The sequence below is a fragment of the Leptonotus elevatus genome, chromosome 15 (genome assembly GCF_054856555.1).
Source record: "Leptonotus elevatus isolate MCC_2025b chromosome 15, RoL_Lele_1.0, whole genome shotgun sequence".
Classification (NCBI taxonomy): Eukaryota; Metazoa; Chordata; class Actinopteri; order Syngnathiformes; family Syngnathidae; genus Leptonotus; species Leptonotus elevatus.
Window position 1 is genome coordinate 13,989,643 of NC_141253.1, and position 25,316 is coordinate 14,014,958.

General features: G+C 37.7%; 3 protein-coding genes across 5 annotated transcripts; 1 reads left to right on the forward strand and 2 right to left on the reverse strand.

Moving 5' to 3' along the window:
* Positions 1 to 245: 245 nt before the first annotated feature.
* On the reverse strand, positions 246 to 7,998 carry ak3 (adenylate kinase 3). The gene is made up of 5 exons (XM_086096510.1): positions 7,736 to 7,998; positions 5,902 to 6,021; positions 3,717 to 3,889; positions 3,162 to 3,280; positions 246 to 985 (listed from the first exon to the last, which is right to left on the reverse strand). The coding sequence occupies exons 1-5, from the start codon at positions 7,881 to 7,883 to the stop codon at positions 874 to 876; spliced, it is 672 nt and encodes a 223-aa protein (XP_085952636.1). The 5' UTR covers positions 7,884 to 7,998; the 3' UTR covers positions 246 to 873.
* On the forward strand, positions 7,832 to 19,637 carry rcl1 (RNA terminal phosphate cyclase-like 1). 2 transcript variants are annotated; one of them, XM_086096506.1, is made up of 10 exons: positions 7,832 to 8,040; positions 8,384 to 8,610; positions 8,998 to 9,069; positions 9,707 to 9,882; positions 10,580 to 10,654; positions 10,735 to 10,859; positions 11,434 to 11,559; positions 12,777 to 12,933; positions 16,661 to 16,764; positions 19,466 to 19,637. In XM_086096506.1, the coding sequence occupies exons 1-10, from the start codon at positions 7,988 to 7,990 to the stop codon at positions 19,617 to 19,619; spliced, it is 1,269 nt and encodes a 422-aa protein (XP_085952632.1). In that variant the 5' UTR covers positions 7,832 to 7,987; the 3' UTR covers positions 19,620 to 19,637. The 2 variants fall into 2 exon arrangements, with proteins under 2 accessions (XP_085952632.1, XP_085952633.1); XM_086096507.1 differs by having other exon boundaries at positions 8,015 to 8,115.
* anxa3b (annexin A3b) lies at positions 19,638 to 25,022 on the reverse strand. 2 transcript variants are annotated; one of them, XM_086096509.1, is made up of 14 exons: positions 24,959 to 25,022; positions 24,092 to 24,133; positions 23,939 to 23,986; positions 23,111 to 23,198; positions 22,926 to 23,020; positions 22,666 to 22,779; positions 22,244 to 22,334; positions 22,079 to 22,158; positions 21,944 to 22,000; positions 21,700 to 21,793; positions 20,582 to 20,677; positions 20,407 to 20,465; positions 20,012 to 20,134; positions 19,638 to 19,932 (listed from the first exon to the last, which is right to left on the reverse strand). In XM_086096509.1, exons 2-14 carry the CDS (start codon positions 24,101 to 24,103, stop codon positions 19,876 to 19,878), a joined length of 1,014 nt encoding a protein of 337 aa, XP_085952635.1. In that variant the 5' UTR covers positions 24,104 to 24,133; positions 24,959 to 25,022; the 3' UTR covers positions 19,638 to 19,875. The 2 variants fall into 2 exon arrangements, with proteins under 2 accessions (XP_085952635.1, XP_085952634.1); XM_086096508.1 differs by lacking the exon at positions 24,959 to 25,022 and adding an exon at positions 24,427 to 24,550.
* Between the last annotated feature and the right edge of the window lie 294 nt (positions 25,023 to 25,316).

The following is a 25,316-nucleotide window of genomic DNA, read 5'->3' on the forward strand; positions in this document are numbered from 1 at the left end:
TTTTTAAACAGCACATGTCCACCATTTGATATATTAACATAAACCAAAAATCTCAGTAAATGTTAACAAATTAAAATTTTTGGGGAAGAGATCTTAACATAATTCATACACTAAATAGAGCATCTTCACTCTCAATTTTGTTTATATCTACTTGTATGAAGAAAAAAAAGACAGATGTCAGGTGGGCCACACTGGTTGTCTCCAACTAACCATCTTGCACAATCATATGTTAACCAAGCTTGACACATTTTTTGTTCATATTTTATTCATTCACGTTATTACACGAGGCACAATTCCATTGCAAGGCAGCTCTAAACAAAATGACACACTGGTCACAGCACAAGACAACGTATTGTGCTTGTCTAAACACAATGTACAATTTGAGAAAAAACCAACAAATGGGTTCTTGTTCTAATATTTGAAATAATCGGGGGGTGGGGGTCATAAAGGTGTGTTAACATCTTGGTACTAAATTCAAAGGCACTGGAGTGAAAAAGTGAATTTACTGGATCAGTATCACTATGGTAGGCCATTGCACGTTCCCTTTTCATTTGTGGTAATATTTGATGAAATACAGTCCTCATGCCTAAATACATAAAACTTTATTTTGTTTAGTTTAAGGAGCTTTATTTGGACTCTATGGTACCAAAATCTAGGAGTGTTGGCTGAATAAGAATACTTTTAGAAAACATAAAACTCTCTATTGTGTCTCTATTGGTCTAAGGCACAATGTGGAATGGCGAGAGCAAAATTCAACCACCCTAAAAAGTCCCATGATTGACATGGTCATGAATGGTTTATGTATTAATAAATACGGTTGTCTAGTCTATCCATATGGAGATTTTGCTGGTAAATGTGCAGTCCGCTCCTCTGCTATGCAACTCTTTCATTGAGCACGGAGAGTTTTTTGTGAAGGAAGGTCTCAACGTGGGGCCAAATCTTGTTCGTTTCTGTGCCGGAGAAGGTCTCCAGCACACCTTTACTCCTGCAACACAAACAGAAGAAATATATTTAGCAATTAAAATAACATTTTCAAAAATTAAAAATATGAATACTTAAATGATAATGTAATCATCTAATTTAAGAAAATGTTGTATTGGAGGATTCTATGTACATGCTCAATGGGCCAGATTCAAGAACGTAGAGGGCCGTATATAGTCCACAGGCCGCACTTTGCCCACCTTTAATTTGAAGGGTGACCTCCACAGGTTTGTTTTGCATGATTACCATAGAAACAGGATTGGAATGTACTTTCTTGTGGCAAAATGCAAGCATGAAGACAATATAAAGCCATCAATTATCCATCCATCCATTTGAGCCGCTTATCCATATTAAATAAAATAAAAAATATGTATGCCACAAAGTCAGCAGCGTTGAGTCTGATGTGGAAAGACTTCCTTCCCAGGCACACCGAGTAATCCATGTGTCACGAGAGTTAATGGTGAGTACAGTTTTTTTTTTTTTTAATATACAGGTTAACTTTTTACTCTTGTATGAAGGTTAAGAATGTTACCTTCACTCAACCATATCCACTTAAAACCTTCACCTACATTACTAAAGGTTGAATAATTTTAAGCTTTTTTTTTCTTTTGTTACACTTGTATGTCACGTATTGTAACAAGTGTAATACACAAAAGCCTTCCTCACCACATCTACTTGCAATACAATTATTGACATTTGCATGTAGACAGTATAGGCCTTGGAAGTAGCAATACGTCGATAGAAAAATAAATGACAATAATATTTTTCTAAACTAATTTGGCTTCTTATTTTGTTTTTGCTATATTTCTCATGATACCAAACAAGCTCTGAAACTGTTTTTTTTTTGCCAGCATTTAACTTCCACGGATATAATAGAAGTACATGTTTTTAATGTAAAAACAAGTGCTTACTGTCAGAAAAGGTTCCCTTTGTCAAAACAATTTCACATCATAAAATCGCAGGTAATTATCAAGTCGTCAAACTGCATGGCTCAGCAATATTCCGAATGTGCGTGTCAAACAGTAACACTGTTCCTCTGTCTGCAGCTATGTTGTTGGTTTAAGCAGTGTATGTCACTGAAGACGTGATCTGAACTATAGAAGCTGCAAAAAAAAAAAAAAATCACCACAAATACATTAAAATTATTGGATACAATTGATTAATTGCTCTAATCATGAGTGCTAAAATGTCACTTAAAAATTTTTCCTTTATAGTTAGGAAATGTTTTATGATGGCCACAGATTTACCATGGAACAGATTTCTATTATCAATATTTCCTTTGGGGGAATTTATTTATAAATCTGAACAAACCACAAATAAAAATAATTGTGTTTAACCTCTGAGTTGCAACTGTATTAAATTCAACAAAAAGTATTGGGACACACGGGGGTTTGTAGAAGAAAATACATGGTGGGGGTTCAAGGTTCATGCATGCCAAATTCATCCAAACATGCCTTCATCTTGCTCTGTGTCCTGACACACAGTCAAGCTTCAACGGTTTGACTGAGAGCAATAGTTTACTGTCTAAGTCCGCCATAAGTGATAATGGATGTATTCTAAAAGTGAGTCCACAATGTTACACAACTAGTGTTTTGTCTTAAAGAAGAAGAAAAAAATTGACTGCCTAATTGACATTAGGCTTTGATAAACGGTCAAATCTGCTTCCAACAGCCTTGAGGAATGTAACTGAAGCAATCCTTTGGTGAAACAAACACTTGTGAGGAATGTGCATGAAGGAACAAAAAATGTGTTTTTTTCACACAGTGTGGTGTTTAAAGGGAGCAGGCTGCAGTAGTAATACAAGCAACCATCTGCCCATTTTGACTCATTAATTTTACTGCAGAGATGCAAACTGACACTAGTGATGTAATAGCTGGACTGACATGCAACACCTCAATAACAAAATTAGAAATTTAAAAAAGTATCACGGCATCCACTAAGGAGGTTGTTTTCATCTTCGTGTGGGTTTGCTTCTGTCTAAAGTTTCTAATATACTGTATCCACTGATGTACTTTTTCAGTTCTTAAACATTTTAAATAATGACACATCTGTATCATATACTTTAAGAATTTATTAAACTTTTCAATCTCAGTCACCAACTCTCTCTTTTGGATATCAAAATTGGAAATGTACGGTATTAAGGTCCCAGATTGTAGTTAACACGAGGTGCACAGCTGTACCTGTAGTATTCCAAGACGGGCTCAGTCTGGGTTTGATAGGCTTTCAGCCTCCTCGTGACCGTATCTGGTGTGTCATCGTCCCTCTGGTCCAGAAGCTCCCCTGTGACATCATCGCGACCCTGAACAACATGTGATTAAAGGTTGAAGGTGTTGCTTGGATGATCAAGTTACACTCATATGGAGCATTAAAGCTAATTGGATTTATATCTCATTGCAAAGTACCGACAAACAATTCCATCATCTCTTCAAGACAAAACAATTGAGTTCTTTTAACCTTTGTACCATTGAATACACGGACAAACTGATTTGACAGATTTTAAACCTTTGCCACACTTATGTTCTATTGCAAAATCCCAGCAGGCCAGGAAATAGGTATGAAATGCTTAAGACCCAGAAATTTGGCCACATTTATTGTTTTTTTCCCACCTCCCTAGTGGAGATTGTTTTCTTCCGTTTGTTCTATTACACCATCACAAAATGCTCATAGTGTCATTGCAGCCCTGAGTCCCCATTTCATTTCAGCGTACGTGTGATAATTATAAGGGTTGTATTTACAGGCACTTTTGGTGGGTTGAAGTCAATGTTGTATACTCTGCCGCTGGGAAGGTGAGTCCAGCGAGAGGACAGTCTCTGTTTAATGGTGGTGAAAGGTACATTGAGATTGATGACTGTGTCCACATTGTAGACTTCATCCAGAGAGTCTGCTTGGGTGACGGTTCGAGGGAAACCTGGAGGTGAGATGAATAAAATTAAAAAAAAAAATTGCATTGAATGTCAGAAAAACATGGTTAAAAATGTTATTTTTGTCGGGCCATTTAAGTAGTTAGTAAGTGCTGGGATTAGATTACATTAATTGCAGCTTGGTGTTTTGTTTGTTCTCTATGTTAGCAGGCAACTCCCTGGTTGATGTAGGATGACATGATAAGATAACAGGACTGTACTACCATTTTTTTATTTTTTATTTTACTCTGAAACGGAAGGAATGGCCATCATGACACAAAAAAATGCTGAATTTGTGTTTCTCCACTAGCCAGTAAGTAGGCTATTTCCTGGTTAATTTCGAAAGATGTTGGACGCAAGGAAGGCCTCTACGAGTTGCATTATGGGTAACGGGTTTTGACCAAAAACAAAAAAACTACAAAATCTTAATGACTTCCTTTCCCGCTGCTTTTTTATCCAGAGCGGCTAACAAAAATTTTAAAACATTCCATCCGTATGAGGCTAAATAAATGTCTTCAAAGACAAACATAGCAGTCAATTTGCAATCCATTTAATGCCCTGATAATGAAATGACCTGGATGGATGAGAAAAACCACAGGCATCCGTAAGTTAAGAGGCAACTTCCTGGTTTGTGGTGGATGACATAAGAATTCTGAAGTGGTAGGAATGGTTGCATCATGACAAAAAAAAAAAGTGCTAAATTAGTCTTTTTTTTCTTCTTTTTTTACATTTGAACATTTGAAGGGCTACTTCCTGCTTCATAGAGAAAGGCATAAAAGCTTACGAAGAGCCAGGCAGGCCTCTACCATTTGCATTCTGGGAACAGTTTCATAATGACTCAAATGACAAAGTCAAAGTCTTCTACCGCAGTTTTATCTAGTATGGCTAAGACAATTTAGCAGCAAAATCCATCCATTTTTATCCATCTCAGAAGGCGGCCATTTTGCTACTTGCTGCCATCTGAAAATGACTTCACATTGCCTAAACCAGGGGTCAGCAACCGTTACAGTCAAAAGAGCCATTTTAGGACAAAGAAATAACAAAAAAAATCTGTCTGGAGCCGCAAAACTTTTGAACATTATGAATGAAACCGTGTTAGTGTACGTCTAAGAGCTACTGTAATTAGAGCTGCATCATAACAGGAAACATGCAGTACCCAAAACTTTGAGATTCATTTTATTCTACCTTTTAGCTTCCATTTTTAGATATTTTTTTTTGTGTGTAATTTTTTTGTTTTTCAAAAAATTTTAGACTTTTCTGACTTTGGCAATTTTATGAACACATGGTCATTTTCTGCCTCGCTTGTTCCTTTTTTGGACATTTTATGGCTTCTTTTTTTTAAAATATTTGTTTCTGCCTCTTTGCTATCAATTTTCTGACATTTTGGGAATTTTTGTGGATATTTTATGGTAATTTGGGGGATTTCTTTTATTTTTTGACATTGTATAGTTACTTTTTGAAAGTTTTGTTTTCTGATTATTCTTATTTTGAGCTATTCCAAAGACATTTTATGGTAATTTTCTGCTTTTCCTCTTCCTTTTTGGACATGTTATGGTCACTTTTTAGACATGTTTATTTTTTGTACTTTTTCATCTTACCATTGTCTCTTTTTCTAACTAACAAATTTGAACATTGACATAAAAAAAAATACTCCTTTTTTTTTCTAAATCACAAATGATTTTAAATAGTATTTTATCTTAAAAAAGATGTAAAAAAAACCACATTCATTTCTACAATTTTTTTAGGGAGCCACATGAGTGGGATTAAAGAGCCAGGGCCGCAGGTTGCAGACCCCTGGCCTAAACGCTCAGGTAGCAACCAATCATGGCTCATCTGTTTTCTGGTCATGTGATGTTCGCAAGTTGTTGAGTTAATGAGGTCCTTTTGCCATATTTAATAAATTGGCACCAAACTGTAATGGGTTCTTCCACAGAAAATTTACTCAAACATCAATCAAAAACAATAGTACAAGGCAGACCAATCAATACACGCGATACTTGAGAGAGTAAAGCTTTCTTACCGTCGAGCAGCCAGCTGCTCAGCTCTATCGCTCGCAGGTCCCTGAGGATGAGGCGAGACATGACGTGATCGGGCACCAGCTGACCTCGATCAATACTTGACTTGAGCAGCAGTCCCAACTCTGACACAAACAAACAGGAAGGAGAAGAAAAAAGCTGTCAAAATGTACTTTTCCTACTTCATTATATATTCTAAATGTAATTTGTCATGTTATGCTAAATAAAGCATGAAATGTATATAGTCTGTATTTACAGTACAATATACCCCACTGCTATCTGCATCTGGAAAAATAGATTATACAGAACTGTCACATAGTACACAAACACCCATTCATCAGCTGCTTTTTTAAAGGTCACAACACAATAGAATTCCTTATCCACTACATTTTCTTTTGGCTCTGAAGGAGTATACCAGAAGAGGATAGGAATTTCCTCAATGACCTTGCTCCACTGCTGACAAAAAAACAATCAGTTTTACACTACATGCCTGGTGACACAGTGGACAAGGGGTTAGCACATCTGCCTCACAGTAGTAAAGTTTGATTTTGAATTTTGACTCTGCCCTTCGAATGTGAGTGTGAATAGTTGTCTGTAGTATGTGCCCTGCGATTGGCTGGCAACAAGTCCAGATTCTACCCGGTTTCTCTCACCAAAAGTCAGCTGCGATAGGCTGCAGCTCACGCGTTATCATAACAAGGACAAGCACTATAGAAAATGAATGGATTGATACCACGTATAGGCTCAATATTCATCCATCCATTTTCTTCAATTAATCACAAAAGCATGGGTGAAAACAATCATTCAAATATCATACAGGAAGGCCAGAGCTAAAATAAAAACAACAAAAAACTCATAACTAAAGAGCTAACAATGAGCCCAACGAGCTGCCCCTATTGAATATCATCCATCCATCTGTTTCCAACAATGCTTGACCTCTTTAAGGTCGTGGGTGAGCTGGAGTATATCTCAACTGACCTTGGGGGAGAAGCAGGGTACAGACGGGACGGCTCTCCAGTCAAGAGTAGTGCACATATAGACAAACAACCGTTCACGCTCACACGTGAACAATTTAGTCTTAAATGGACCTAACGTGTTTGTTTTTGGAAGGGGGGAGGAGGCCGGATTACATGGAGAAAATCCCAGATTTGAACCGATAACCTCGGAGCTGTGATGTACAGCACACAAGCACAAACACGGGCGTTTATAATCTCATATTAAATTGTTGCAAGACCCTTGAAATCAATCAAACTTCCATCAACATCCTCTGCCTCTATTGAAAGAATTTGCTATATTTGATTCATTAAACAAAACTTATGCATAAAATAGGCTATTTGTCTTTTTTTTTTCTTTGTTGGAAAAATACACGACAATTATATTATTGTCCCTAAAGCGATAACGGTTGAAATCCAAGGCAACCTGATGCAAGGGCAAAGATTATAACACGTTTTAACTGCTAAGTGGCCCACATGAAAATGTTTTCATTAGTTTACAATCGTGCAGAAAGCGGCAGACTCAACGTGATCAAAATCAATACGTGCACTGTCTTGCTTATCTTTACAGCTCTTTTAATTATTCCATCAAGGTGATACTGAAGAGGTCTTCTTCCAAAGTCCAGTCCAGCCATATTAGGTCAAGTGTTTCCAGTGCAAACAAGAAACTACTCCCACCAGCATAAGGTGCAAAACCGGTTTGATTAGTCCTACTCCCTGTGTACCAGATAAGCAAGGAGCGGTAGTCTTATCATCAACACAGAGCACCAACACACCCGATTTTTGTGAGCACAAATTAATGGTGATAAGGTTTCCTATTCAATTCGTGCATCAAGTACATGCTTACCAGTTTTAGCGTTGATGTTGGCCCTCAGAATATCCCCACTGGAGATGTGTTTGAGTCCAAAACTTTTGCTTATCCGCCCAGACACCGTCCCTTTTCCGGAACCCGGGGGTCCCATGATGACTGCACGAAAAATCCTCTGGAGAACCATATCGAGAATGCGGCTTTCAGTTTTTACTTGCAGAAAGAAGTAGGACTAAACTCCTCCTGGATGCTCGGTGAAGCGAAGAGTGGCCCTGTTGGCAACGCAAGTGTATGACGTCAACTGGAGTGGGCGTGGCTCGGAGACTGGACGTGCTTCATTTTAGGTAACCCGACGAAGAAGAGGTAGATCATTTCATGATAGGAAATGATTAATGGAACCCTTATGTAATTTGTTCATGGTACGTTTTTGTATAATATTTGCATATGACCAGTCATTACAATAATCGGAAAAATTATAATACATTGGAATGATGCAGTAATTCTTAAAATATAATAAACGGGAATTATTAAGAGTTTAACTTGCATTATATTAAAGGATTATAATAGCTTAGTTTGTCGCTGGCACGCAGGTTTTTGTTTTGTTATTTTGTTATATAACGCTCCCTGCAGGGCGGAAGTGGAACCGCAAAAATAAAGCACATTTTTGTCCCTCTTATATTTCCGTAGTCTCCTGCCGTCAGCGTCTTCCTGGAAAAACACACGTGGATTTTCACTGACACGAGCCAAGCAGGAGAAGCGAGCCAGACACAACAACACCATCATCATGGCAAGCCACGGACTCTCCTACGATGGCTGTAATTTCTTCAGGCAGCGCCTCGTCTTGTCTACGTTGAGCGGGAAGAGGGTTAAAATCAGAAATATAAGGTCCAAAGACGACAACCCGGGGATCCGCGGTGAGTGAGTTGGGCAGCCAGAATTCATGAGGCGTCGCAGTTAGCTTCCATGCTAACGAACTAGCTTCTACGCAGTTGAGAGTGAGTTTGGTGACGGTGACTGAGGGGGAAAACAGGGGCTGGAACTCTATTCCAAATGCAATAAACATAGATATTTGTTACCGTCTACTAGTTTTTGAATATTGCAATTTAAAATAACTCGTCTATATAAAAAAAAAAAAGTTAATTTCAAATGCCGTTTAGTTACGTCAGGATTCCATGCGCATGCCTTGTTATGTATGGTATGCGAAAACTTCACAGTCACGCCTTTTTAAAATACTTGTTCTATTTCTAAAATAACTTATTCTGTTTTATTGAATGATTGCCTTTTGATTCCCATTCCCACAGATTTTGAAGCCAGCTTCATCAGACTGCTGGACAAAGTGACCAATGGCTCCAGAATAGAAATAAATCAAACAGGTGAATGTTTGTGACTGTGTTATTTACAAGTTTTGCCAGTTTCTATGATATGCCCGAAGATCTGGACAATCAATTGTTTGTATTGAGCACCTTTTTATTAATTTTTTTGTAATATAAGCTTCCATCGATTTGGACTGCTTATTGGAATAGATTGGCTGCATATTTATCATGTCCAAAGGCTGCATAGTAGATCATGTCCAAATCCTGGTTCCCCTCCAGTCGCAGTATTTATTGAGGCAGTATTGTCACGTTGTAAACATTTTGACCTGAGGTATGTGCTTCCAAGCAGCATATATTTTTGCCATGGTCTCCTTGCCTCACCTCTACAACTGTAAATGAGAAAAGTGCATTAGAGAGCTGCATGGGCACAGAATTACTCTAACATATGAACCAGCCAAGCTCTGAGTCCAGGTTGTACTGTATGCCACCTTTGCCAAAAAAGTCAGCTGTAGTGGGCTGTTTGCATGATCCTGATAAGGAAAATCCTTTTAGAAATGGTGGGCAGATGGACTGATGTAATTGTCCTGCAATTCATTCAAATATAACCCTAATTAATACAGTTCAATAAATTAAAAAAAAAAGAATTGTTGGCTATGTTTTTTTCTTTTCTTCTGATATCCATGTCTTTCTCTTCAAGGAACTGTATTATTCTACCAGCCTGGCTTACTTTACGGTGGCTCTATAGAACATGACTGCAATCTGCAGCGTTCTATTGGTTACTACCTGGAGGCTCTGCTCATGCTGGCTCCCTTCATGAAGACCCCACTGAAGGCCACCCTGCGAGGCGTCACCAATAACCCCACGGACCCAACAGTAAGATAACACACTTTACTTTTATTCAACCTATTATCACATCCTCAGCCCCTGTCATCAGTTTTGATATATCCATATGCCTACTGTAGTTCCTCTCGTGGTGACTAAGGAGGGGCATCATTTATTTAACTGCAGAAAATACCAGGTGTCTATTGCAGTGAAACATTTGTTAGGCAGGAAGATATTTTTATAATCTTTTTTTTTTTGCATTGTGATACTAATCAAGCAATATATTTCACTATAATATGATTTGCATTAAAATCATCTTATTTTATTTTTAAGGTCCTCTCCCACGTTCCAAATATTGCCACTTATTTTATAGTTCAGGACCTCTGCAGAAAAATCTCGCTCCAAAATACACCCTGTAGTCATTTTAGGTGTGTTATCTGATAGTTTTCAACAGATTTTGCCCCACACACATTTAAGTCAAAAACCCGTATAAGCCTACTGACGTCAGCATTAGAAGATGAGCACATTTCCTTACGTTAGCACACGTTCTTGGGTTCACAAGCAGGCCTGTGATGTAGTCGTCGTTGTAGTTTGACTGGATAGGTTGGCATTGTTGCTATGGTGAGAACAGAAGTGATAGCAAGCCAGTTACATACATAGAATAAGTTGTGGGAGATGACTGTTGTCATGGCAACAGTGACTCACATCTTTCCTTGTTGCTACGACTTAACACGTGTGTTTTTTGTAGGTTGATCTGCTGAAGTCAACAGTTCTACCTCTGATGAAGAGATTTGGCATAGAGGGTGACGGCTTTGACCTTAAGGTGATGTGTAAAACCTTATTACATATTCAAATTGATCAACTTGAAACTAAGGCTGATTCTTTTTGTTTGTGCGCCCTCAGGTGATAAAGAGGGGCATGGCACCCGGCGGAGGAGGTGAGGTTGTCTTCACGTGTCCCGTCCGCAAAACAATCAAGCCAGTACAGCTTACAGACTCCGGAAAGATTAAAAGAATCCGAGGAGTAGCGTATCCTTCCGATCAACTTATTATATTTGTGCTATTTGACTTATTTGTGCATTACGAGCAACTGATAGGTAAAGTTTTTTTTCGCAGAATGCACATAGCCAAACAACTATTCACACACACATTCATGGCACAATTTAGAGGCCTAACATGCATGTTTTTCAAATGTGGGAAGGAGCAGGAGTATCTGGAGACAAACTTAGCGGAAGAACTTGGAAACGCCACGCAGGAAGGTTAAAGTTTGATTCGAACCCTGAACATGAGAATTGTGACACATGTTAACTCCAAGGGCAATTATTCCCAACCACTTTGACCTTTCACATTAGTGTCTTCTGGAAATTTATATAATTTCTCTTAATTGGTCAGAAAATCATACAAACAAATGTTTACCTGGTACATACAGTACAACTTAATTTAACCTTTATTTAAATAATTTGAGATTCAGTAATCATTATTTCAGGATATATTTATATTGGGACAATTTTTGTTTGTTGTGTCATGAAAAAATTCTCACTGCATGAGATCACCATGCTCACCCATGCCTGTTTATCTATGAGCCTTGATGGTCTAAACACAGATATTCAGTGAGAGTTTCCCCTCAGATGGGCAACAGGATTGTGGAGTCGGCGCGGGGCGTCCTGAACCAGTTCATTCCAGACATCTACATCTACACAGACCACATGAAGGGAGCCAGCTCCGGCAAGTGAGTATCCCCGAACAATTGCTTTGCTTGGTGTTTAATAGACTGAAACTCTGTCTTGGGTTTGCAACGGTCACAACGGACGACCCTCAATTAAATGGTTTGTGCTGGAGTGCAAGAAAAAGTAAACATACTGCACAAGAAGATGCATTTAGCTACAGCAGTAATTGATTTTTAATGTGTACTGTAACTGATTTAAATACTGCAATTGCATAGATTGGTGACAGACTACGGTGCTTTCCAACATGAATATAAATATGCGTTACGTTTGTACTCTTAATGGCATACTGTAATTCCGTAAGTTTTATGACAAAACAAATTTACCAACTCCGCCACTAGGTGGTGCTATAACACACTCAAACCTGCCAACTTGGAGAGAGATGCATACCCAATTTGTGAAGCAGTTACATTTAAACACCCAAAAGTTGCACAATTTGGAACCCAACCAAAACTCACAAAAGTTACACAAAAACAAGACTTAAGACCATTTAGCATTTTAACGAATTACTCCACCCCGTTTTTTCCCCCCATTTCCCTGTTTTTGTGGGTGGAGAGGTTATGATAAAACAGTAGTAGTGATACAAAAAAGGAAACAGGGGATGATGACTATATATCTGAAAATGACACATGCCAATAGCAGTGATGCACATGACTAAAATACAGCAAGTGTTCTTTTAGTCATGAAAATCCTGGAGAACTTATGCAAAGTGAAGCTGCATTTACCAAGTCTTTGAAAATGTATGGAAATTCTTAACCGCTTATTATTGTATGGAGGACGAAAAATGTCAAAATAAATAAATAAAAGTCAATATAAAAAGGTATAAATCAAAATATACTCCCCCATTTGAAAATGAAATAAATAAATAAATATGAGAGCAGAGCCTTTTTAAATTTATTGATTGATATTTAAATCTATATATTTATTTTTGTATTTATTTCCGCATGTCATTTTATATCTTTCTTTTTTTTTTTTTTTTTTAAATCTCACATCTTTTTTTTTAAATGTTATTTATTTATATGTGTGTGTGTGTGTGTGTATAAACTTTTATTTATTTATAATTTTTGCGTCCACCATACCTGTTATCATAGCAGCACAATGAAAAAGAGTAAGCTGTTATACACCAATTTCCAAAATTTTGCAAGTCTTGCAGAGGAGGTGCCGTGGGGTACATTGCGGTTGGTATTGTTGTCTTCAAAACTGTCATACCCGCTTGTTGCAGGTCACCGGGTTTTGGTCTGACACTAGTGGCAGAGACTCTCGAAGGCTGTTTCCTCAGTGCTGAGATGTCTTCCCCGCCGCAGGGTCAAGGAGACCCCATTTTGCCCGAGGACCTCGGCCGCAACTGTGCCAAGCTTCTGCTGGAGGAAGTGTATCGGGTAAGTGTGTATAATCGTTTTGTTAAAAAAAAATGTTGTATAGCATATTGTTTTCAATTGAGCTTTTCATCAGAAAGTAAAATCACTCCAATTTGTGTTTTCAGACAACATGCTGCTAAACATTGTTTTATTTGTTAATCAAATCTAAAGTTCTAGGCAATTGTTATGCAAACTCACAAGCCCTTTTATTTGGATATCTCAACCACTGTTTCTGTACAGCATGGTGAAGTAGTCTTATGCAACAAATAGGAAGCCAATGAAGTGTTGTTGCTGCATTTTACAAAACCTAATGTTCATAAATGCTCATGCCTAGGACACACACTGCAAGTAGCTATCAGCACGGCACTTGGGAATGCTGATTTCAGTCTGTCCTCAGACAATATGGTATTATTTACCTGTCATCCACAGTCCGGACATGAGTCAGTTGAGGCGCAACAGTCACACTCACTGCCCTTGTTTGCTGACATTCCCTTGTAATGACCATCTGGAATGCAGCTATGAATTTGTTTATATACAAGACTAGCATGTGGAAGGTATCTAAAACCTTGTTTGTTTCAAAACGAGGCTAAAAGGTCATATATGGCTTATTATAAAATCAGAGGTGTGAAACTCAATCGCACAGGGGGTCAAAACAAAAAGGGACCACCATAGGCAAGTATATATAATATGAGATGAGACACTTTACACTTTAAAGGCAGATTTACCCGACACTGTTAAACCAACATTTAGCCAACTAACTCGGTACTTTCGGTAAGTGGTCTTATTTGAAACCATTTCACACCACTTCCGGTGCACTACTTAGCTTAGCAAACTTGACGCTAACTTCGCAATTGTCACACAGCAGCAGGTACGTTAAGGAATGTCAGGTAAAACTCTTGTAACAAAATATAGCAATGTATTGGCACGCACATGAATTATATGAATGTGAATAATGATACTGGTCATTGAAGAAAAAAAACCCACCTCTGACTGTTAGACTCGGCTCAACGAGCCAACGCGTGCATGTGAACTAAACTTTTCATGCAAGAACATTATGCAAATTAGTCAGTGGTTAAGACACTTGAATAATAGGTTAACATATTAATTTTAAATTTATAATTTGGTGACATATTCTACAGGATTAATAGCTTTTGTGTCAGCGGTAGCGTTTCCCATTCTGTTTTGTTGCAGTTACAAGTAACACTTGTGACTGTTAATGTGTGTTTTTTGTACTGACAGTCTAATATAGTGGAGTTATATTTACTTGTGTATTAAATTACTGCTATTATTTAAAATTGTATTCCCGGCTCCAAGCCAGCGAGCTGGGCTTCTTACCCATTTAAAGTTTGAGATCGTTTCAGCCCCAAGGCCTCTAGTCATTGGCTTTACCGGATAAAACTGCAAAAGCTGACGAGCGCCGGCTGTCAATTCTACTTTTAGAAAAACTTTTGGGCAAAGGTGACCCCTGTAGCAGGGCATGTGTTTGGGACAGTAATCGGTATGTGTGAACCCAGATTAATGCATTTGAGAGATCAACAAATACTGACCACTGCTACTTTACCCGCCGACGTCTAGTATTATGTCCAGTCACATCGATGCAGAGCAAGCATCAGCTGCTCTGTGTTCAGGATGCAGCTTTTTGGGTGACACATCCAGCATTTTTGTTTTCACTTTTGCAGTAGCCAAGGTGACCATCACTCTATATAAACAAAAAGTAATAATGTCTCACAGCAGGGAGGAAAATAACACTCAATGTGAACATGTCGGTTTTGTTCAGCAAGTGTGTGTTGAGTGCGAGTCTGTCTTCGCTTCTTATTGGAGGCATGTGAGTCCAGTTAGCTGGTCAGGGTATTGCTGATTAACTCTGAAAGAGGAATATTGTTGAATACACCCTCTTCAGTCGCAGCAGCACACGGCCTGGATGTTGTCTGCCCCAGAGGCTCCCAGCATGGGTGGATCTTTTTTTATATAAATGTGTTTTTGTTTTGTTTTTAAGGCAGAGGCATCTGGTAGATCAGGTCCTTTCCGAAGTGTTTATTTGAATAACTGCTTGTTATAATAACCCGACTGCAGTTGTTGAGCTGCTCACAGTTGAGAAGGAAGAAGAAGGAAATGAGAACAAGAATATTGATTATCCAGCTGGAATAATTGTGATTTTTTTTTTTTTTTTTTTTTTAAACTAGCAGAGTCTGTGCTTGTTTGCTCTCTGGTTAATCAGTACAGTCAGCTTGTAGTAAACCAACCACACGCCATGGACATTTTGTTTTTGCCCGCAACATCAACAATGGACAGGAGCTGATGTAAGTGGTCCTCTTGACAGATCTTATTAATTTTGGATACTTGCTTGTTTTTTGGAATATTCTCTATCAATATACTGTGAGATTGTTTATTAGTTCAATATTATTATTTTTTATTTTATTTTTTATTTTTTGTAAATTGTATTTATCTTGCTTAGATTTGCCATTTTTATATTGACCTCTCATTGAAGAAGAAACTGTTTTTATAGGATTGTCCTAAATTGCCTTTTTTTGTGTGTGTGTGTAGGGGGGGGGGGGTGTATGGCATTCGCTTTAAGGCTTGAAGGGACTTTTCCAAATGGCCTTGTGGTGTCAGGAGTCTCTTGAGAGACTACCATTTTCCCCCTCAATGAAACAGACGTTCTGTTTGTATTGTAAAAAAGAAGAAGAGAAACAAGTTTATCAATGTGAGAGGAGATTTGTAGCTAATATAAGCAGCACTTGATGGAAAGACCACAAATTAATATTAGGATCACTCAAATGATTAAGAAAAACATTTAAATTGAAGAAAAATACAATAGAAAAGAGCATAACCATTTCTAATTTTTGAATATTTTAACCGCAAGATTACAGATTTATTAATAAATTTTTGACTTGCAACATATTTTTCCCTCCCTCCAAAAACGGATTCTTGTAATATTCTTCTATAAAGAGCCACCATATAATGTGTTTACAATTTTAACTTTGATTGACACAAGTAGTTAAATAATGTATCAAAACTGTTACCATCGTGAAATCATTATTCGTGCAATGTTTTTACATTCATCGTGCGCGGGATACAATACTTTCAACTCTTAACTGTCTTTACAATTGTTTAAAAAAAAAAAATGTTAGCCCCTTGGCTTCATTATCAAAACAAGAAACACTCACCCTTAACTTTGACAAGTGACATGCAGAGCACGGATTACTGCTTGTGCTTGGAAAGTGAACGTGAGCCAAGGAACTGAGTAGCATGTAGGCTTTTTCCAACATTAGCTCATTAGTGATGGGTCGTTGTGATTTCCTAGGAATGTTGTAGAAGTAATCAATTGAAAACAACATCGGCAGAGATTTATATAAATAAAGTATTGCATATTTTTGTTTTGGTTTACAAATTTTTGAGAGAAATAACATGATTATTATCTTCATGTAAATGAATATCATAGAGAAAATCTTTCTGCAAAACACATTACTCATTTAGCTGCTCACTGAGCTCAGGTCTCATAAGATATGCAATTATGCATGTTGGTATTTGACCAATTTTTCTTGTGTGTGTACATTTTCCAAAAACTTACAAACTACACAACCACGGGGTCATTTGACCGCCCCCCCCCCCCCCCCAGTGTTTTTGTCCAAGATTGATAAGACTTGTTGCATCGGATTTGCCCCTCCGTCACGGGTCCAAACATCTCCGCCTCTGTGACGTACATTACAGAGTTGACAAACACGGTGGTCCCTCTTTGTATTTGCAGGGCGGCTGTGTGGATTCATCCAATCAGAGCCTGGCACTGCTCCTGATGACCCTTGGCCAACAGGACGTGTCCAAGCTTTTGCTCGGACCCCTCTCGCCGTACACGTAAGCTATTCAAACGCGCACACAGTGAAGGCTAGAAGTAGTCACTTGGTTTAGTCATAAACACTTGGATGGATGCAACCGACTTCCTGTTCAGTTAATATTTAACTGTATGACACCAGGATAATCCGAAATTCTCATGAATGAACAAAAGTGGATACTAATACTGTAAGTATTAATCAGTGCGGACTATATATGCATCATGAATTAGGGTTGCAAAGTAGAAAACTTTCCATGGAAATTAATGGAAAGAAACCAGGAATTCCAATTCCGAACAGAAATTCCAATAGATTCTTAGAGACATTTGACGCAATCTCTGTAGTGCTGTTACATTGTATTCGTCTTTGTGACTTTATATGATTCGTAACGCTTCATAGTTCATGAATATTTTATATTTATTTATTGTGGCTAGTTTGCTGCAGTAGCTGCTAGAGTGGCTCCAACTACTGCAGCTAGATTCCTTGTGTGATGCAACATGCTTGGCCAATAAATATTTTTCTGAATCTGATATAAGTGAAGGTTGGCTATTAACTCATTCACTGACAGTGACGGCTTTAGACCTCAAAAATTAATTTGAACTATTTCTATTAGTTTAACATTTTTCCCACTTTTGTTAACAAGAGTATGAAAACCTAGATTTTTTTTATTGTATTAGAACAGATAGAAGATTTGTGATTAATCGTGAGTTAACTAGTGGTCATGCGATTAATTACAATTAAATATGGTAATCGCCTGACGCCCCTAATTCATATATTTTTTTCACACAAAAAAGATTATTAAAAATTAAGGAAAAAATTATTTAAATGATTTTATTAATTTTTTCAGAAAAGATTATTAAATTAGGGGTGTCAGGTGATTACATTTTTTAATCATAATTAATCGCATGACTTCACTAGTTAACTCACGATTAATCACAAATTTTATATCTGTTGTAAAATACCCCCCCAAAAAATCTAGGTTTTCATACTCTTGTTAACAAAAGTGGGGAAAAAAATGTAGTTAAAATGAATTTATGACGTCTGTAGCCGTCAATGGCAGTGAATGAGTTAATAGCGAACTTATAGTAGAGGGGAAATATAATTTAGCATAAACCTAAAAACAACCAGATTTAATACATTTAGTGTTTCACTGAAAAAAAATATTCAATTTTATTTTGTCACGTGGTTCCACAAAAAAATCATCTGGCTCCAGATACACTTTTTAAGTAAACTACACGTCGACTTAACATGTTTCTGGATCTAGATGATTTTATTGCGTGCAGCCGCTTGATGCAATAAAATTGAGTACATTCAACACACCATTTTTTTCAGTGTGCCTGACTTTGAATACCGCATTTAAAAACATTTCAACCACTTCGCAATTGTTAACAGTGGCAGTGAATGTCTTTATATTTTTTATGTTTGTTCTTTTTTCACTGCACGGTACCCACTCGACATGTCTACTATACTCGCAATGCATTTCCATTGGTATCACACCATTTCTAGTCATTTACTTGCATTTCCAATTTGCATTTGGTTTTGTAACATTTTAGCATGGTACTGTATGACTAAAATCCTTGAGAGTAAAATTGAAACTGATGAAAACATTCAAAGCAAGTTGGTTTTGGCATTTTCGAGGCCAAGCGTTACTGTGCAGTGAAAAGCCACATAACTCTGGGAAAGTTTCAGGACTGAACCATGAACTGTCCATTTTCAGTTATCATGGTACCGGTGCTGTGTTGCTGTCAAGTACAGTACTATGATAACTGAAGATTGGCAGTGCCATCACTATACACGCCTCTTCAACCTGACGCCGGATCGCAAGCTTCTTCTTTTTTTTTTACAGGAATATTAATAATAAATTACAATTTCTTGCGTGCGTTATACTTCTACTGGACCAAATGTAGTTGGAATACAGGTATTGTCACTAGGGGTGTGCCCAAAAAATCAATTCTCATAAGAATCGCGATTCTCATTTAGTAAGATTCAGAATCGTTTTTTAAATGTCCCAAAATCGATTGTATTTAAATAATTTTATACTGTCTTGCCTTTGTCTGTGTGTGCCTTTATTTGGAGCGCTGTTCACGTTGTTTGGCCACCGAGGGGCAGTGTGGTTCCACGTGGTCTAATACACTGTTAAGTTGTAGCCACATTAGAGAGTAGAAGGAAAGTCACGATCAAGTTATTCCAATAAAAAAAAAAAATATTTTTGCGTGGAGTCGTTCTTTTGAGTGATAAAAGTGCCGCGAGTAGTCATTGTCAATCAAATCTTTCTTAATCTAAAATCAATTCTGAATCGAATCGCAGGCCCAAATATCGGAATCGAATCGTGAGACATTCAAAGATTCCCACCCCTAATTGTCACTAATATATATGATGACTGTTGCTGTTGATGTCTAGCACACCATACACAGCTTGCACAGTAAGATGTGTCATAAGTAAAGCTGAAGTTTAAGGTGAAAGAGACAGAATTATTACATAATGTGCATGTGAATGAATCTATGCATGTGACAGAGGCAGTATCATCCTTTCATTCATCATTTGTTGTAAGTGGCTGTAAAATAGCTTCTTCTTTTTTTAAACCTAAAAAGGTACCTTTGAGAAAGTTTGGCATTTTATTGTTAGTTTTAAGATGCCATCCTCAATGTTGTCTTATTGGATCCCTTGAGTGTGCGGTATGCTTCATTTCCTAGCTAATTAATCATTTCTTTGTTCTCTCTCAACAGGATGGAGTTTCTCAGACACATAAGAGATTTTTTCCAGATGATGTTCAAAATTGAAGTTTGCAAGCCTTTAGAGGATGAACGCAAAGGGGGAGATAAAGTCCTGATGACGTGCGTCGGAGTCGGTTACAGCAACTTGAACAAAACCCTCAAATAAAACATTTTGTACAGAAAATGTCTTTGGTGGTGTTTTTATTGTCTAATAACAATGAATAAGAAAATACTGTTGAGTACCAATTGTCAGTCAATGGAATGTGAAATGCATTTAAATGTTTGTGGTTTGTAAGGCTTAATAACAAAATAGCTCCAATTCTATATTATTTTCAAGTCGTCCTGGACTATTCCACTATTGGAAAAGTCCCTTCTCATTTCCCACTTGACTGCTATTTGTCATTGCAGGAATTTCGAGGGAGTTAGTCTTGGCCACACAGATGTTTCAGGGCGTCACCGAAACTGCCTGACACTTCAGACTGAGGGGGGGAAAAAAAAAGAAGTTAAACAGTCATCTTTTTGAAATGTTATCAATGTTATACTGTGGAATGTGTTGACCTCCAGCTTAGAGTAGAGTGAATATCCAAACAGCTTCTTGTACTCTGCTCTAATGTCAAGCAAGTCGATTTCGGAGCGGCTGACCAGTATCCGGGTTAATGTGGACTCAGTGGTGCCTAAACCCTAAAGACAAACATTTTAGAAAATAGACACAGTATAATGTGACGGCACACATTTCAAAGCAAAAACCTGAATTGTCCCTTTTGTTTTAGCACTTTTATCATCCGCTGTTGCATTTCAACCAACGTTGCGCATTTCATCCCTTACCCCCAAGCGACAGGCTTAACATTCCTCTCAGTGTGTCTGATGACAATGTGATAGTCCACTGCGGCGAAACTGAACATCGAGGCGCTAAACAATGCCTTTTGGGATCTCGTGAAAGGGATTTTGCTCACCTTCATGCTCTCGAAAAGTCTCTCTGCGAGGTACGCCGGCACGTTCTTCACACATTTGACTAGAGGGAACAAAATCAAATATACAAATTCACAAGAGGGCACAAGACTTATCTTGGATCTCATAAAAGGACAAAACGGAACATCCTACATGTTGTGTTCCACATGCGATTCTCACCTACAGCCACCAGAAGCTCCTCCAGGTTTCCGGACATTTCGCCCTCGATGCTCTCCTGCAGAGTCTTCTTGCTTATGTTCTTGTACTCTACCAGAGCTGCGCAAATGCAATACGGATGTTATGTTTTATTATGTGACAGTGATTCCTATGCAGTGTGTTGTGAGAGATAACCTGGTGTGCAGTGGGAAATTGTATGCATCTTAGGTCTAATGTCAGTGGAAGGCAGAACAATTAAATGCACTTCCACTAGGTGGCAGTGGGTAGGTACATAATTGAACCAGTCACCTTTTGTGACTTTTTTTTGGGTGGTGTAGTGCGAATTTTTTAAAATTCAGATGTAAAATGTTAAAAAGTTAAGTGATAACTGGCTTTCAAGTGAAATGTTAGCATGAACTTAAAATGCAGTACAACTTAAAGCTTTTCTAACATTTCAGTACATTCCCAAGGAAGTACATTCGTATGCCTTTCTGTCTCTTCTAGTCTCTCTGTTGCAATTGATGACAATTTCAGATAGCCCATATTCCACTGAGTGGGCAAACATTTGCAAACACTCACAAACGAGAGTTTTCCAGGGTTCATTCACGGTCGCAACGTTTGCAAGACGTTCGCCAAATGTTTTTTATTTGTAAGTAAATTTGAAATTTTCTTTACGACCAAAAAAAACCAAACATTAAAACTGTTGGCGAACATTGAGACCTTGAATGAACAATGACGAGGAATCAACATTTGCTACCTTCCTCAAACGTTGGCCCCCTCAGTGGCCACTTACGACATTTATTGGTCAATTCCTGGCTGGATCAAACACCTATTGTGAATTTTGCCATTCAGCCCTAGTAGCAAGTTGTGCAAAAAGGACAAACAAAACAGTTTAACACAACCTATAAAAGGTTATTGTGCTTTTTCTATTCCTCCTGAAATTTAATCCTATAGTATTATAGGACTATCGCTAATGTTTTGGGAAAGTAAAATATAAAAACAAATAAATAAATTATCAATTACATTATGTAAAAACATAAATGAATTAAATTATTAAATTGATTTTTTTTAACATGCAGTACATCCATTGGCCTTACAAATTAAATGTGGCCCTTTAGCACAAAAGTTTACTAACTACTCACTCTGTCTTAGCTGAGGAACACTCTTGTGGCACAAGATGTCGATGAACCTGCCCTCGTCAGTTCCCCACTTCTTCTCTCCTGCCTCATACAGAGCCTGGGGGGATTCATGACAATGGGAACAAACCCTTAGTTTGTGTATATTTTAAAACATACCAATGACATATATAAGAGACAAGTAAGCTCATGAAGTCTGTTTTTTTTGGGGGGGGGGACAAGTGATTGTTATTGATATACAGTGCAGTACTTTGGCATCTGCTTTGGCTTTGGCTGCATCCACTCCGGAGCTCTCGTCTCTCTTCCCCTGTGAGGATACATTTATCATCACTTTTCCTCCAAATATGACGAACACTAAACAATGATGCAGTTGAACCAAAGCTACCTCCGCCAAGATAAGCAATGCTTTGCCATAATCTCCAGACACCTCTGACTTGAGGTCAGGAAGCAGCGGTTTCCCAGTTTCTATGACACACATGTTGCATCATGAACTGCAGTTACGCAATTGCTAGGTGGTGGAATCCAAAGCTATGAGGTGTAGGACGCTCACCTGCCAGGTACACGTCAGACATGGCTTTGATCTGTTTGTTGGATCTCGAGGCGAAAAGTTCAGTCAACGTGCTCTCGGTGGTCCCTCCACCCTGGAAAAGAAATATAGTATTCAGCGTTCCAGAGTTGTGATTCAGGCTGTTTCGCTATAGTTAGCTTGCCTTCACTTGAAGCAGGTATTCCAATAATAGGGCTGAATTTGAGCATTTTTCAGTCAGCAAAAGCCTAATTGTCGGATGTCTTTAAAAAAAGAGAAACGTTTGCAACCACAAAGTCGAAGCTAACTGTTAGCCTAGCTTCCTCTGCTGTTAGAAGAACAACCACACATGCCGATTTTTTCTTGTCATGTGTGAGGCAGCCTTACATTTAAAAACAAATGTTTAAAATCTAGACAGATGCTGTGAAATGAGCATTTCACCTCACCTTGATGGCTTTGGTGACCTCATGACAGTCGTAGACAGCAGGAGGTTTTACTAAGGCCACCAACAAATCCTCAAAGTCTCCGTGCGTGTCGCCCTCCAGGTCATCTATTAATGCCTGATGGCACAACTTGGCATTACCTCACCATGTACAATGTTTGCCGCACATTATTTCACACTTCTTTTTTTTTTTTATACTTTCGGACATGCTATTATTACAACAGCCTCCAACGCAACATTTACTACATCGCAACATCCACGTACCCTTCCTGTGGCTTTCTCGTAGGCCTTAGCAATGAGCTGCCGCTGAGCGTTACTTCTTTTGGTCAGCACCTCAATCAGGGTCTTTTCCGTTGTGCCTGTAAGAGAAAACAGATACGGTACATCAATAAACACACCAAAGATTTGCAAGATATGAAAAAAGTGACTATAATAGTAATTAATCTTACCAATGCCCTCTATTGCCGTCTTTAAAGCAGCCACATCCTCTTCCACTTTAAAATTAGCCTTGTCCTTCACAGTACCTCTTGCGTTGGACTAATAATAACAATAAACACCAACCATTAAACCAATGGGTACGACACATACGGTATTTTATTCTGGCTGCTTAAGTATATAAATGAGCAACACTCCTGTGCGATTTGTTATTCAGTTGGCCCTTACTCCCCACCCCCTCTAAAATTGGCTAAAATAATGATTTATTTATATATATAAATAATTAGTTATTCAATTTAAATAAAATTAGTCAACTAAATAATTGTACATGTACTTTGTATACTGCATATCCTAAATATTTGTTTTTAATTATTATTCTATTAATTATAAATACAATTAAAACATGAGAAATATTTGTATGTAATTCTCAACATAAGCTATTGTACATATGTCACTTTTTTTAAACTTAATTAATTAATTTACGTATGTATTTATTTAAAAACAAATTTGGCACTTGAGCACTAATGTCGGTCCAACACTGCATGCGTTCAACAGTTTGGAATCTACAGACCTCAAACTACAATAATCTGTGTAAAGGCAGAATTATTTATGTAGATCTTGCATTTGATCTCCTGACTGTACTGACATCTCATGCTTTAACCATTGAGCATGTTGAACTTCATTATTAAGTACTGTAGTCTATACTGCTATTAAATTATGTTGGAACCATCAAACATGCTTGTTTCAAAACCTGTTTCATATTTTTAAAGTGCCTTGAGGTGTTAAATTTTGAGATTTAGTGCTCTAAATGCGTAAATAAATATTGAATTGAGTGATCTTACTGTCACGCTCAGTGACGATGGGGAGTCCAACAGCAAATCCAAATCATCCTACAATAATTTTAAAAAAGAAGAAGAAAAAAAAGCATGATTTTTCACTCAATTTATTTAGTCCACCAAACAACATTGCATGCAGAATTTTCCTCAAGTACTCACCCAAACAGACATGTTTGTGCTGGTGGATTCTAAAGTTTTGCACTACGGTGAAAGAGCAGAATGCAAGAGATCATATTTCACTCCAGTTTACCCTTGCCACCACTGATCTGTGCTTGCCACTGAATCCACTTCCGCAAACCAATTCCAAATCCAATGGAATATTCCAACAAGTGTGCGTAACTCAAGATAGCTTCAATATGTGTTAGTCCTAAATCCAAAAACGTATACCGTTTACCTGTATGTTCTAAACGAGGCTAGATGCTTTTACTCATTGAAATAAAAAGTAAAGGTGACAAAATGCTTTTGATCGAGCTAGAAATGAGCTTTTACCTTACCTAAATCCAAGTTTGAAATTCCAGGATGTTACACTCACACACGCACTTTTCACTGATGTGCAAAAGGCAACGCCCATTAGAGGAAGTGTTGAGTCCACTTTTTCTTTTTTGTAGCACCCAGCCAACATTTTTTTTCAACGAGTAAAGGTAAATTATCAAATGTTATATTATAAGTAATTTAAATAAGTTATTAAAAAAATATATGTTGGTAAAAGAAAATAAGTTAAAGAAAATAAATGAATCCACGGGAAAGAAGAAACGAGGAATGAACCCTCTTTGTTTCTAATTATTTTAAACGATCTAAGAGTTGACACTTTTAAAACCATAATCGTATATAAAAACAATTTTGAATTATAAGTAATAATAATATTAATAAGAAGAAGAAAAAGAAAGAAAGAAAGAAAGAAAGAAAGAAAGAAAGAAAGAATGAAAGAAAGAAAGAAAGAAAGAAAGAAAGAAAGAAAGAAAGAAAGAAAGAAAGAAAGAAAGAAAGAAAGAAAGAAAGAAAGAACGAGAGAACAAATATGCCTACTTGTGGGTGGGTCGCGGATTGGGTAGTTTCCCATGGTCTGGATGGTCGATGAAGGCATCACAGACTGTTGTTGTAAACTACGCGCGTTAGTGAGCTGTTGTGGTCTAGCGTAGTTACGGCCTAGTACAGTAACGTGAAAACCGTTCATTAAAAAAAGTTGTTAGCTCCACACTTGGCCTGATTATTTTGCCAATACTACAATACATTCCTGGATTAGCCACACGAAAATGAGAAAAGTTTAAACAATTCAAGTGGTCGTACAATGCCAAGTGCGACATCTAGAGGTCAATCTGTAACACAACAGTCGTGTTAAACGACATTTCATGGATACTAAAATGTTTTTATTCTACCAACTATA